The 15,393-nt window shown below is 42.6% G+C and overlaps 1 protein-coding gene across 5 annotated transcripts in view; it reads right to left on the reverse strand.

Moving 5' to 3' along the window:
* LOC308176291 (protein C19orf12 homolog) overlaps positions 1-15,303 on the reverse strand; it is an 85,663-nt gene extending 70,360 nt beyond the window's left edge. Inside the window, exons 1-6 of one of the 5 annotated variants that reach the window (XR_013938210.1) lie at positions 13,950-15,303; positions 12,732-12,912; positions 10,167-10,211; positions 6,024-6,200; positions 4,144-4,424; positions 441-530 (exon numbers count right to left, since the gene is read on the reverse strand). Coding sequence is in view for 4 of the 5 variants with exons in the window: in XM_080551844.1 (XP_080407970.1) it covers positions 4,162-4,424; positions 6,024-6,183 (423 nt within the window). In the remaining variant the exon portion in view is untranslated. Of the gene's footprint in view, positions 1-440; positions 531-3,712; positions 4,425-6,023; positions 10,143-10,166; positions 10,212-12,731; positions 12,913-13,949 lie in introns of those variants that run through there. The other 4 variants (XM_080551844.1, XM_080551845.1, XM_080551847.1 and 1 more) reach the window with 4 other exon arrangements.
* Positions 15,304-15,393: the final 90 nt, after the last annotated feature.

The raw sequence follows: 15,393 nt of genomic DNA on the forward strand, positions 1-15,393 counted from the left end.
TAAAGCTCCCTCCATTAGTGTCTTTTCCAGGTTGAACAGTTTCAGACTGTTCAAAATCTCTTTACTCAGATGCACTTCCATACCACGTTATCCTTCTCTGAATCTCTTCTAGCTCTATAATGTTCTTTTTGTCTCAAGAAGGACTAATCAGAGACAGTCAAGCAGACTGTACAGAGTGCTCAAAATGTGGTTGCAACCTGGGTTTATTCAGTGACATAACAATGTTTACTGCCTTTTTCTCGGTGTTCTTCCTCATCTGGCCTTTCTATTTGCCTTCTGATCTGCTGCTGAGCACTAAGCTTATATTTTCACAAATCTGTCCACAGTGACCTCAGGCTCTTTCCTGAGAGGAAATAGGTCTTTCAGAGATCAGCATTATGACTATATAATCAGGGTTATCTTTCTTCAATGGATGTTTATCAATACTAAACAATACCTACCATTCTACTGATCAGTCACTCAAGTTCATGCTAGCAGTAGACGCAGACAGAAGATAGCAGACACTGGAGTACTTGGAGCAGATGATTTAGCTGTGCAGAAAGGCATTGAAATCCTGCAGTTAAAATAGAGCTTGTGCACTCTTACTTGACAGGTCAGCACAGCACCAGCACTCAGCGTGACCCTGGTTTCTGTTGTGACCAGTACACACACAATACTAATAATTACTAATAATAAGTACAATAAAGCACCATTAGCACACAAAATGGGGCTCTTCAATTAAGCATAGCACAGTGCCCAGGTTTAACTTAGGTTCCAGTGGCACTGGGACCACATCTACCAGACAGTGTTAAGAGATGGGTGTACATAAATGGAAATGAACTACTGCAAAACACTGGAGCCACTTTGTTAAACACTTGGCATTGTGCTGCTTTGCATGAATATTTGAGGTTCCCCAAGTTGTGCCAAAACTAACCAAAAGAAATAGGACAGCTTTGAAGTTGGCTCAGTTGTTGGGGTGTCAAGGATATAAGCAAAGAATAGTTGGTTAATTGATTTCCTGAATCTAATCATCCTGTTTTGTTTTATTGCATAACAATATAGTACAGTTAAATTACGCATAGAAAAATACATACCTTTGTCACAAGGCTACTTGGCAGATTAATTAGTATCGCTAGAGCACTTTGAAGATGTAAAGCGCTACAAGAGAGCTCCTTATTATCCTCATTGCTACTTATCATTAGTGGTACAAAGTGAAAGCTCATCTTTGACCTTTACTCAAGTGGGATGTGCTACAGCCGCTGTCAACAGCCCAAGTCCCCCAGGGCCTGGGCTGGGGACACAAAAGACTGAAGGAAGGATTAGACTCAGCAGCCGCACAAGCTCCTATAAACTTCAGAGGCTGAAGAAAGCCTCAAGTACACAAATGTCTGCCAGGCAATGCAAGACTGTTCAATGTGGTTATAGAACGAATATTTTTATATACAGATTCCTGGAGAGAATGGCTGGGAAAAAGCAAGCAATCCCCTTTTATGGAAACCAACAAAAACAGATCCAATTAGGGTCATAATTAGGGTAACAGTTAGGGTCAGAAAGAGAGAAAGCGCAGAGTCCTGTTGTGAGTGGGGTTGTGTAAAGGCTGCCAAAGGAAGTGGAGGTCTACCAAAAGGCTTCCGTTGTGAGCACTATTTCATGTGAGACTTAAGTGGGGCTGTTGTTGGGTTAGGGTCATAATTAGGGTTAGAAGGCTCCTTAGGCCTCCAGAAGGTCCTAGAGAGCACTGGAGGGCCACAGGAGGCCTCAAGGGTGCACTGGGAAGCCTCTAGAGCATTCTAGAGTGCACTAGGGGTCACTGGAAGATAGTCAGGGGGAGCTGGAGTGCACTGGGTGGCCGTAGTAGACCTGTGGAGGATCTAGAGTGGAGCAAAGGGCCACTGGAGGCCTCCAGTGAGAACTGGGAGGCATTTGTTTCCTGTGGAGGACAGCAGGGAGCCCTTTGAGGCCTCTAGCTTGTACTGGAGCTCTCTGGGGGACCCTGGGTAGCCTTGCATGTTCCCTAGAGCACACTGAAGAGCCCTGAGAGGTCTCCAGGGAGTGTTAGAGCACACCTAGGACCACTGGGAGGATTTCAGGGTGTGCAAGACTCCACTGGGAGGCCCTGGAAGAATGTAGGGTGCACTGGGAGGCTTCTAATGCTCTCCAGAGTGCACTGGGGAGAACTGGATGGCCTCTAAGAGTATCCTAGAGGAAACTGGGTGTGGGTTGGGAAGAATTTGGATGTGATAGAGGGCACTTGGAAGCCCTGGGAGGCCTGCAGAGGACACTAGAGCACACTGAGGGCCATCAGAGGCCTGAAGGCTGTACTGGGGGGCCTCTAGGGCATCCTAGAGGACACTAGGGGCCACTGTGAGGATTTCAGAGGAAACTAGAGTGCACTGTGTGCTCCTGCTAGACACGCACGGTCTCTAGGGTGGACTGGAGATTGATGGGAGGCATGTAGTGAGCACTGGAAGGCCTTTAGGGCACCTTAGAGGACACTGGAGAGAGCCTCGCAAGGCCTCTAGCTGGCGTTAGAGCAACCTGTGGGACCTTGGGAGGCCTTCAGGGTGCCCTAGAGAGCACTAGAGAGCCCTGCGAGGTCTCCAGAGGGCAGTAGACTACAGCAAGGGGCCTGGGAGGCCCCAGGGTGCGGGAGGAGGCTCCGAGGGCACCCAGGATGCAGTGGAGTGCACTGGCAGGCCTCCAGGCCGCACTGGGTAACCAGTAGCAGATGCTAGAGTGCACTGGGAGTGTTGGGAGGCCTGTAGGGGGCACTAGGGCACAGCACGGGGCACTGTAGGGGACTGTAGAGAGCACTGGAGAGTACCCCAACGCCTTCAGGGGGTGCTAGAGGACACTGCAAGGCCCTGCCAGTCTTTCAGAAGGTCCTAAGAGAGAGCTTCAGGGCCACAGGAGTCCTCAAGGCTGCACGAGGTGGCCAGGGAAGCCAACGGCATCCTGGCTTGTATCAGGAATAATGTAACCAGCAGGACCAGAGAGGTGATCAGCCCCCTGTACTCTGCTCTGGTGAGGCCGCACCTCGAGTACTGTGTTCAGTTTTGGGCCCATCACTGCAAGAAGGACATCAAGGCCCTGGAACATGTCCAGAGGAGGACTACAAAGCTGGTGAAGGATCTGGAACACAAGTCCTGTGAGGAGCAGCTGAGGGAACTGGGGTTGCTTAGTCTGGAGGAGGCTCAGGAGGGATGTTGTTGCTCTCTACAACCACCTGAAAGGAAGTTGTGGGGAGCTGGGGGTCATTCTCTTCTCATAGGTAACTCGCAATAGGACTAGAGGGAATGGCCTCAAGTGGCACCAGGGGAGGTTTAGGTTGGAAAACAGAAGACATTTCATCTCGGAAGGAGTAGTTAGGCATTGGAACGGGTCATCCAGGGAGCTGGTGGCGTCAATGTCCCTGGGGGTGTTTAAAGAAAGGTTGGACGTGGTGCTAAGGGACATGGTTTAGTGGGTGACATTGGTGGTGGGGAGATGGTTGGACCAGATGATCTTTAAGGTCTTTTCCAACCTTAATTATTCTATGATTTGCTTTCTCTCCTTCCCTTCCCCCTCCCCCCCCCCCCCTTTAAATAGTCTTGCCATGTCTTCCCTAGGACACCAGTAACAATTTTGTACAGTTCCATTTCTTGTTCCTTTAAGTTTGTTTAGGTATTGGTTTCACTTCTTACAGAAAGCAATACTCAAAAAAATATTTCAAAGAATAAAGAAAGGCTTGAGATTTTTGAATTTAAAGTAGAAGTACTTTCTTCTTTGTAGGACTTGGCAGGTAAAATTTTTCAACATGCCTCAGCTACTTATGGTTTAAACCATTTCCATAAACAGGATTACAACTTCTAAATAACATATAATGACATTTTAAATGAAATTTATGATTTTTTTAAATGAAATTTTACCTAGTGCTGCATTACCTTAAGAGAAGTGTAACTCCCCCTTCAATGATTTTGAACTCAATCCCAGTGCACAATAATTCAAAATTACATGGCAAGTCATAATTACATAACAGGATAATACAAAAGACTAGCTTCACAAAAACAAACAAACAAAAAAGATACTTAGATTTGCCTACATTCATAATTAATAACTATAACTAATAATTACTATTTTGAAAAATCACAATTGCCAGAGTAGAATTCATTACAATGTAAAAACCTGATCTGGAGAGGTTTATTATCCATGCTGTATCTTTGCTTTTAGCTCTCTGGAGAGGTAATTCATCACCACTCCTGCCAACTTCTGCTGGAGACTAGCATTTCCCATTACGAGAGCAGTCAGCTGAACGACATCTGTCCAGTCTAAGCGCTTGAGAATAGCCATGGCTTCCTCATAGAGTTTCTGCTGCTCAGCAGGAGGCAATTCCAATAAAATCTGAGGGACCGGTCTAAACTGTCTATAAGACATCCAGGCACCAAGCAATCCACCAAGCGCTCCTCCTACGAAAAAGAGACAGATGTTACTCTCTAGCAAATAATGGTAAAACCTGAATTTCTATTCAGAGGCTTCATCAGGCATTCCCACCTGTATAAGAAATCAGTGCAGAGTTGTGTGGACGAGGCGTGTTTACTTTCAACAAGGTTTACACATGATGTTCACTCAAAGCACCAAGAAGGATTTTTACAGCTTTTTCCATCAACAACAATCACAGAGGAACTCCACACAATCAAAGCTAACAGTTTCAAGCTATAAATCAGAAACAAAACAGCATTCCTTAAGGCACTGGTCTCCTCAGGATATGCTCTATTATTACCTAAATCCCTCCCCAAGGAAAACACAAGCACTAACAACTGCCTCATCAGTGGCCATTAACATATAATCTCTTACTATAGATTCCCAGAATGATCAAAGCTTTCTGCTTCTGCCAAGCCCCAAATAGCAGCTTCCCACTGCACCCATGAAGTCCACACCTCAGAAGGTAGCTAACAGAGATTAAGACCATCAGCTTTGTGGGGTTATTCAGACACATTCAACCTTTCACCAACCAAATCAACACCCCACCCCAGCTGACCAAGAAATGCTCTGGTAAGAAGTGTGGTTCCAGGTCATCAAGATGAACGATCCCACATGGCTGATACGATTATGACCACTAACAACAAAAAGTCGGTGTCACGGCCCTACACTGACATTCTGTTTCAAAGGGCTACCAAACTTACAGAACAATGCTTTTTAACAGCAACTCACACAATTTACAATGCTGCCCAGAGATTGCCATTTACTCCAATATCAATAAGCCCTTTAAATTTATGGAAGTGCTCACAAGAGCAAAGACTATTCAAGGGCTGAGGCACATGCAACTTCAGTGCCGAGGCACCTTTCAAACTCCCCAGCGCAGTGTGGTTCAACAGGTACAGAGGAGACAGTCCTTTACTATTAGACTCTAGCCTTTCTGTAATTTTTAGAAAGAATCCCAGATGGGGGAAGAAAGTTCACCAAGAAACGGATAGCAGGTAGCTTTAAAATACAGAAATAAAACATCATTTTGCTGCTCTTCTTCACCCGCCATGACTGCTACCACCGTCTCTCACGCTCCTGCCACTGCCTCACCCCCCCATTTCCACTCCCTTACTGCAGTGCCGGAGCAGAGCTCACAATAACAAGCTCAGAGCCTGTTAGCTTGCTCTCAGGTTTGTGCTACACTTCCGACACCGGTGCACCTCAGCATATGGGAACCAGCACTCTACCCACCTAAAGCAAACAAACTTCTAGTAGCTCATTCAAAGGGCTTCAAAGGAGCCAATACTATCTAAACTTCTAACCTTTTTATGCTTTTCTGTTCTCAGCAAACGAATTTATATCAGCAAATTCTCTGTCACCCTGAAAGGAAACACCTACACGTGCCTTTTGATGCACACCTTCTTAAAAGCACCCTTCTGAACAGCTAAAATACTAAATGCCATCTTGAAACAGCTCGGTTGCATGAAATCCTGCCACTACACACCCCTTTACTTCAACTTGTACCTACTACATAAGACTTACTAGTTTCTTCACTCAGGGACTTAACCACACTTCTTACTCCTAAATCAAAACACACTTACCTACAGCGATACCAGGTGGGCCTCCCATCAAGCCCCCAAGAAACGCTGTTGCACCCGCCACCAGTGCTCCTCGACCAGAGTGTTTCACAGCAGCTTTCATTCCCTTCTCCTGGGAAACATGGCACAGCAGCTGCATCACATCATCAACCCTGATGGGCATCTTGGCTGGTTATGATCCTGAAAAAGATATTTAAGTTAAGTTTTGGTTGATGCAACTCTTGCTGCTTTGAATTACAGTTCTAGAGTCTATCAGAGTAATAAAGGAGAGGAACAGTCACTGGGAAAAAGAAGAAAAAAAAAGTTTCTCTTTCCCTTCCACAAAAACAGATAGCTTATAGGTAGTGCAAATGCAGCTGAAACCACAGTACAGACCAGAGGATGAATCCAGAAGACTGAACAGGGAGGGGCAAGTAATACCAACGGAAGATTGAAGTTTCTATCTGATTCTACAGCATACTATCTTAGTCTCAAGCAATTACCATGTTTATACAGCCTTGCACATGGCTCTAGGAGAACAACCAAGCAGAGCCTCAAATATAACTGGTAGATTGTAATTTACAGATCTGCCAGGTATCTTCTCTTTGTCCTAATTCTTGCCATAAATTATTTGCTTGTTATTACTTCGCTCCATTTTCTTACATGTTGAAACACTTGCATGAAGATTTCAGTTGGCAGAAGATTGGGGTTGTTGAACCACGGTCTGGCTACGGTGAGCAGGAACTGTAGAATCACTCAGGTTCAAAAAGACCCCTAAGACCATCCAGTCCAACCTTTAACCTAGTACTGACAAGTCCACCACTGAACCATGCTCCTCAGTTCTACATCTACATGCTTCTGGAAGACCTCCAGGGATGGTGACTCAACCACTGCCCTGGACAGGAAGAGCCATGGGGACGGAAAGAGGAGGCAGAAGAGAGAACTGGGACTGGGAATAAACGGGACACACCAAAAGGAAGCAGAAATACAGGAATGTCAGTGTACGGGGGGGTGGGACTGCAACCAGACAAGCAAAACAACTCTCATTTGTACAAGGAGGCAGAGGCGGGAAAGGAACAAGAATAGGAAAGATCAGAAAGGACAGGTCAAGAGGAACGCTTCCTCAGAAAATTCCATCAGCAGAGCGTGAGCTGGCAACCCTACCAGGGCATTCTGTCTTCCCAGGTGGAAGTTACGTGGGCCACGGGAAACTCAGCAGGAGCCAGGAGATGCTGCACAAAGCAGCAAACGCTGCAGGTAGCATGCTCGTGGCTGTTTATGAAGAAGGAGCTCCCAGTTTCAGCTGTGTTATGCTAAAGGAGCCACAAATAGAAACACTGCCTCCACTGGCTCTCTAGGAGTCATGGAATCACAGCCCCGTTAAATGCAGTTAAAAATCTCCAGCCCAGGGTAGATGCCTGACCCAGAGAATGATCTCTCTGGAATCAGGCCTCTTCCACCTCGTTCACTTGCTGGCACTACCCAAACCCTCTCATTGCCAAGACATCCCCCCACATGTGGCTAACCATTAGTGCCACCGGTGGCAAAAATTCTTTTTGGCATTATCACACATTACATATTAAAGAACATATATGGCACAGTGTTGCAGGTGTCAGCAAGTACAGTGAGCAAGGCAGGAGACTAGATGAAGAGATACTATAGCTTCTTTCCTTAAAAAAAACAAAAACAAAAAAAAAACCTGAATGCTTCCCTGAAAAAAAAAAAAAAAGATCCTACCCCTTATTTTGCTACTAATGGTTGTGTGCTGTTAAGCCAGCCACTTAAACCACACGTTTTGGAAAGAAGTTACTATTCTAACTTTTCCAGACGCCCAACCTACAATCTAGAAAGATTATCTGCAAAAATCCTGATCCTTCACCATAACGACCAAACTCAACCACAGCTCTGTTTACATACAGTGTTTGAGAACAACAAACACTGAAAAATAAATCTTTGGTTTTGAGTTTGGTACAGCAAGAAGATACTTTCAACTTTACAAATATTTTAATACTAGGAGGACAGGGATACTAAAAATATCCTCATCTCATATTGCAAAAGTAAGCTCAATACCAATGAAACATCGTGATTCAGAGCACTGGGATCAGAGAAAAGCCCATGAAGAGAAGAAATGAAGAAACTCAAAACAGACAGCAGAGTCCAAGGAACGTTCAGTAAATAAGGCAAAAGGACTCGGCACTGAACAATAAGAACAAGCTTGCTCGTTACACAAATACCTTTCCTTCTGCACAACACATCAGGAAAGGTCTTGCAGGAAGAAAGAAAGCACACGACAATTAAAAATATAATCACATACACACTGAAGGCACAGAGTTATTGTTGCACATGTAACTTTGCCCCTATCTAATAGTCAAGCATTTGATTTTCCAGTCTCTAGCGCAGATTTTACCACACACAGCATGTAATACCTCCTCAGCCCGAACCAACTGTGAGTCTTTCTTGAACAGCTCTCCCCAGCGCAAAGTTTAAGTGAAGCACTATCACAGACAGTTTCGTATTAAAACATAGCTATTGTGAAAGTTTTCTTTTGCACTAAAATGGCTGGCTCCAAATTATCCGAATAATAGTACTATTACATTTTTTGTAACACACCATTTCCTATTGATAGATTGTAAAGTGTGTAAAGAAAATGCATTCAGGAAAGAGACGGTAAGTTACTCAACGTCACCCAGCATACAAGCAGAAGAGCCAACACCTCTCTTGAAAGGCCCAGCAAAATGGGCCTTTCCACCAAGCCACACTACTTTCTCTGCAGACAGACGAAACAGTATCATTCTTGAAAGATCACCAGTGATATTAGATGAAACCACACCATTTTGAGAGGATCACAAAGGTACAGATGTTGAAACGCAATGTCTTTATCAAATGTCAAAAGCTGCTGCATAATCATCCAAAGAAACAAATGCTTTCATTTTTGCAGACTTCAGAATAGTTTCATATATTTATCTCTTCGGCTCTTTTGGAATTCATAAATCATACTTAATGAGAAGTGTTAGCATGGACTTACTGCAATTATGTGGTGAATGTTTGATTTCTGGCTTACACCCTGAAAAATACATAGATTTCTGTGATCTCTAGAAAGGTAAAGATGAAACCTCATGTTTTAATTAGGGTCTAATAGCTTTAGTTCACTGCAATACAAAGCTCTTTTATTATTATTATTATTTTTTAAAGCTTTCTAACCCTGCTGAAAGTCTGCTATTCAATTAGTCTTGAGTTATATATCAGCTGGTCAAGCAACATCAGCCTTTCTAAGAAGCTAGTGCTTTCTCCATAAGAGCATTTACTCCAGGGGAAAACTATGCATTCCTTTTACGTTGCCAGCAGTCATCATCTAGTTGCGCTGTTGCTGCTAAACTGCTAGTGTAGACAGAGCTCAATAGGTCATACCAATGTACCAATGCATCTGCACACAGGATAAACCCTGTGAACCTGGCCATATTTCCCCTGTTATCACTGCTTAAGCTGCTGCAGTAACTGGGGAGAAAAAAAAAAGGGGGAAGGAAGTGAATTTCCACATGAAATTGCATATTTTTTAACTGAAATTGGTATAAATGGTGTACGACTGGAAATAGGTGTGTGTGAAAACACCAAAACACCAGAACATCAATTAAAAAAGAAGCCTATATTGATTAGAAGGGGTGCCCTTTCATCAAGTTGAAGGGTGTGCTGTTTCCATTGAGCCCAGAAGACCCCTCTCCAGTAAGACCACAGCACAGACTTCTTGCTAACAGAAAACCCTGCACTCTGATACAAAGACGATGTCAAAGGTGGCAGCAAATCACACATGCCATTCCTTCTATTAACCCAGTGGGCTAACGGGATAACAGAAAGGCTAACAGTAAAACAATAGTAAAAGATTATAAAAGATATCTTAAGGGAGATAAAAGATTAGCCCAAAAAGTTAATTCATCATTGGCAATCAAGAAGAAGCTGGGAGATGAAGATTTGACTTGTCCTTCATGTTATACAGAAGCAATCCTGGTCAGACTATTTGAAAAGATACATCATGGGAGTATGACTGTATAAAATCAATTTGCTTAGTGACTTTGAATAATACAATCACCTGTCCCTTCCATGAGATCTATTACTTAGTTTTATAACAATAATTTTCTATAAAACAACCAAAAAGGAAAAAGGCATACTAACCATCATCATCTAGTCACTGGGTTGCAATCATCAAATAGCTGTCATCTGAAAGAAATATGAACAAGTTGAATCTTGGTAGCTTTTTACGCTATGTGTACTGAGCAGAATTTCACTTCCAAAGAAGAGCTATCCTAGCACACCCAAGCCCTCTGGACCATGAGCTTTCCTCTCTAAAAGTGAGATGAATGTTAACAGGAGGAGGTGATAGCACCAATTCCTACTCACCTGTGTTTTGGTGCACTGAAACACATACGACAGGAGCTATGAAGTGCAAGCTATAAAAAGGGAATGCAGTTCTGCCAGGGTACAGTGGAATATAATCAAGTTATAGTGGACAGTATCACACACCACACAACTGGAAATATCTCAAACAATATTGCACAAAATGCTCAAATAATAACAACACAATGCTGACGTAATTGTCACCTTGCACAGCTCTCCACCAGTAACTTGGCACTGTCATTGCCATCCCACCTAAAAGCAGGTCACTCAGGGGAGCTGAGTGACTGCCCAAGTCACCCAGAAAATTCTTGCTGCAGCAGATCAGTCAGTTTCCTTAAACAATCTGCCAGAAGTCGATCAGCAAAACTTGTCTCCAAAACAATCCTTTGTTCAAAGTGAGAAGGCACTTGCAGCACAGGCAGGGAGGGAAGAGAACCAGCCTGCACCTAGAGGAAACCCAGATACTATTTTTGTCCCTGGAAAGAAGGAAACCCTACAAAGACAGCTACACAGCACCCCCTCTTGTCAGCAGCTCATGAGTTGTATTTGAAAGATGAAGACTCAGGTTTGTGACTGCTCTTCACCAGCAAAGCCCTTTACAGCCACTGCTTTGCAGTCCTGGAAGAACAGGGAGATGACCTTCAAAAACTGCCAACATAATGCTGCTTTGTGTTACCTTGCATGCTAGGGTAAGAGGTGAGAACTGATGTGACAAAGACAAACTCTCTGAGCCAGCAGACCCTCCTCTGTTGGCAAGGCATACACACTGCAGAACACTATGGCAGGGGGTTGGAACTAGATGATCTTTAAGGTCCCTTCCAAGCTGAACCATTCTATATATGATATGATATGATGATAATTAGCCAATGCCGCAGCCAGCAGAGCATGCCACCATGGTGCACCACTCTAGCACCCTGTTCCCTGTCCTTAGCTGAAGGTCTGGTTCTAGTTCTCCTCTTGGAGAGGAGAGTCCCAGAGGACTGAGCTTAGAATTCTCAGATGCAGTTGGGAACAAGACCCTTCAGAAAGTCTGCACTCTGACAGTGACTCGCAAGGACAGAATTCTCACAGCCAAACACTCCTTAAGCCTGCCAAGGACAAGGGTGCTCTTGGGCCTCACTTAACCTAACGCAATGTTCAGCTTCTCTTTACCACTGGTACGTGTAAAGCTGGAATTCTGAGAGCATTGCTATGCAACAGCATTGTCCTGCCATCATGAACGGGCTTGGCAGTTGCTAAAGTTACTAACAGAACATTGGCCTGCAAAGCAAAAGCCAGCTGAACTAAAATTTCAGTAGTGCATGTAGCATAGACCAATATTTGAATGATTTACCTACCTTTGACATGGAGGATATTTGTTTTTTTGTTAATTAGGTAATAGTAGGGTAATAAACGGGTTGCATTGTGTGTACACTATTAACCAAATAATATCCAAATCAGTTCACAGTTAAATCTTTTTTTAACTTCCTTTTTAAGCAGTTCTCTGGTGTGAAAAGTGGATGCCTGTCATTCACCTTGCTCCTGTCATCATTGTTTATTAAACTTGTTCTCTGTTTGAACCAATTTTGATTTTAGCTATAAAAGAAGCATGAGTTTTGCTCTTTTGCTGCATGAACACAAATACTGTCAGTGACTTTTATGTGATTTTCTAGAGGAACAAACTGAACAATTTTAACAAACCTGGCAAAGACACTGGAATCTTCAGTAAGCAATTGTAGAAGGCTCAAAGGGAAAATCACGTGCAAGCCTCTCAAAACAGACACATCGTAGTGCTGTACCAGAAGCCTCTCCCAACCAGAAGCCTCTCCCAAAGCAGCGTTCAGCTGAGGGAGGCTCTTTGTGTCACACAGCTTTCTAATACTGCTGTTCCTGTTGGATGACTGACTTGGCAATGCAGCAGCACAGAAATTTCATAGGATTCTCAGAAACTGCCCAGTCTTTAGTATGTCTAAATTTTTTGTAACTTATTTGGATTTCATAGCAAATACTTGACTTGCAATGGAAATCTATGAAGCACTGACTTAACAAAAACATGAGCTGTGAAAACTAGGCTTACACAAAACGAAAGCTGTCAGGAATAGAGGCTGGTTAACCACAAACAGTATGAGACGTGGCTGGTAAACTTCACCAAGAAATGACTTAATGCTGCTTATAAACTAAGTCTTTCCGACTTGATGATAATAGCAGGTATCAAAACGACAGCTTTGAAGCCCAGAGGGGAGCAGGACCCACATGAACAGCAATTAAGCACGGACCAGCCAGCCATATGTGAGTGGTAAGCACTGTTCCTAAGGCAGCAGGGCCCAGGCAGAGCATGTGGCTTCACCTGGCTTGTCAACTCACCAGTGGTCATTCATTCTTTCCAAACTGGCTGGTGCTCAGCTCACAAAATCCACCTGTCCTTCAGTAATCATAAGGGCAGAACTGCCCTCCTCTTGCTGATTGGGCATTTTCTCATTGCAATGAAAAGTGACACACAGCTGCAGTAAACTTCAGGCAGTCATAGCTCACGAGATAAATACCACTAAAAAAGAAAAAAAACTTAATCAGGGAATGTACTTGAATTCTAGTCATAGCTGGGCTGATATTTGTGATCTAATGCAAATTCATTGAAGCCAAGGATTTAACAGATTAATAGAAAAAATAAAATTATCCCCACTTTTTATAGAAATAAATAGCTGTGTTATCCATAGAGGCAGCAGAGATAGGCTGAATTTAAGAATTAAGCTAATTGCCACTAGATGGCATATCTCAATGACTATTCTATGTTGATCTATGTTGGAATTCAGGATTACTTTTAAATAAAGCATATAAATAAAAATTCCCTCTCTTTGCTAACGTAACACTTGATAATTATGCTTGATTTCCATTTTTAAATCAGATAGCTAAAAAAAAGAACAGAGGAGAAAAATTACCTAAAAATACACCATCTGCCAGTGAAAAATCTAGCTTGATTCTGTCACATCTACCACCAACACAGGTTAATAACCAGCATCACAGATGGATTCGTTATATAAATATGTACATCTCCCCATAGTGACTCTCTCAGCTGCTTCCTGAAACTGCTGGCACTGCTTTACCTTGTTTCCTAGGTGATGTCTCTGTCCTACACTTAGCCTGGACATTATACAGCTGGAATAGATTTCAGAGGATGTCATCCCCTGCCTGTGGCTGTTTCCAATAATGACAAGGGATGCAGAGGTGGACAACCACGTATGTACCGAAGAACAGTAACAGATTGATATTAACGCATTCTCGCACAGGTCTTTTCCTCAGATGATCAAATTTGCTGAACAGTTCTTTTAACTTGCCCAAATACCCCAATAATGCTAAGATGCAAATACTGTGGTGACCTGGACACTATAGCCTGAGTCCGTAGTCAGAAATATATGGAATAATTTGATCTTTCTGCAGCATTCAACAGCATGAACTGCCATAAATTGTTAAAATAAAAACATTGAATGTTGTGGGTTCCCATGCCCATTCTCCCACAGTAGCTACATATCAAGGTCTCCTTCACTACAGGTGGTTATTTACTACTTCTTGTATGTCCAAACTCACTTGAGATGAACAGCTGAGCTGCATTCTTTCTTCTTCTATTACCAGCAGTGAACAGTATTTCAGACCAAACTGCAAATCTTGCTGCAAGCCTACTCCTACCACTCTGAAAACAGGTAGCTGCCACCTTCCAAGGAGTTCCATGTACATTAAACCTATTAAATAGTGATACAGAGAACAAACAATTCAATCACTTCTTTTTGACTCTACTTCAAGTCACCTGAAAACCTGTGCAAGTTCAATTTATAATGGCTAAGAGCATGTTACTCTGTAGCACAGAGTATGAAGCTCCTCAAGAGCTCAGTGGCAGTAAGGTTTAACATAAGCTAGACTGGCCCCCAAAAAAATTCTGAACAACTTAGACTAGGTTCCTCTTCATATACTTATAGCTCATAATCCCTATACACTACAGTGAAGGCTGAAAGTTTGTGATTAAAAACAGTTTAACATTTCTAAGTGTCTAATAAAAAGCATTTGAAAGAATACCCTAGGAAACAGAGTAACATTGGACAGAGCAGGACTGGTATTCACATAATGTAAGCTCCATTTCATGGCTATGACACTGGCATGAGCCATACAAATGAATTCTGTACCTGAATTCTGGGCCCCGATTTATGAATACCAATATAAAATGAAAGTCACTATCCTGATGTCTGAAACCACTGTGAAATCTGCTGGTGATCTGTTTAAATAGTGGCTACTACTATAAATTCATTGAAACCAACATCTTTTCTACGGTGTGCTTCGCAATCGGATGTCAAATTTTTTCACGTCTGTGTTTGAACTGCCAATTGCAAGAGGGCCAGGCTCTCTCTCTTACTGTATCATTCAGTCATCTGCTGCCGTTAGCAGGGTGTTATTTTAGAAAGAGTGAACTTAATTTGTGAAATAATCACAAAATTGCAAATAAAAGTATCTGCCTTCATAAAAATAGTATTTTATAGGTATACAGAGCATGTGAAGCCTAAAAAAGCAAATTGCAGTGTGTAATCTGTCAATTAAACTGAAAAAAACCCACTGATTTTAGGTTTGTATTATGAAACTACTACAAGGTAGGAAGTTCCCACTTACCATTTGCTTCTGTCTTTCACTTCACTGAAAAAGTGTTTTTCAAATGATAAGAAGAATCATTGCCCTGCACTCCAGGCAGGAAAATAAACTGTATTTACTAATGACAACATATACCTGCAGAAGTAAATTAATCAAATGTATACAACAGCAACTTTTGTGTTGAATTTTCAGTGGGGAAGCTTTTAACTTTGATAAACCTCAAAGAAACACACAGAGAAATCTTTGTTTTAGGGGAAAAACAAAACTATCAGAGCAGTTTCACTTTTTCCAATATTAAAAAAAAAAAAGGTACATCTGCACATTTTTCTACTTACAAACTTGTTTCTCAAGCGCCTTTAAACAAATGGTGAACTACTGGCTAAGGTATTAAGTGCCC

This window comes from Anser brachyrhynchus (assembly GCF_964034855.1).
Source record: "Anser brachyrhynchus genome assembly, chromosome: 12".
Taxonomy (NCBI): Eukaryota; Metazoa; Chordata; class Aves; order Anseriformes; family Anatidae; genus Anser; species Anser brachyrhynchus.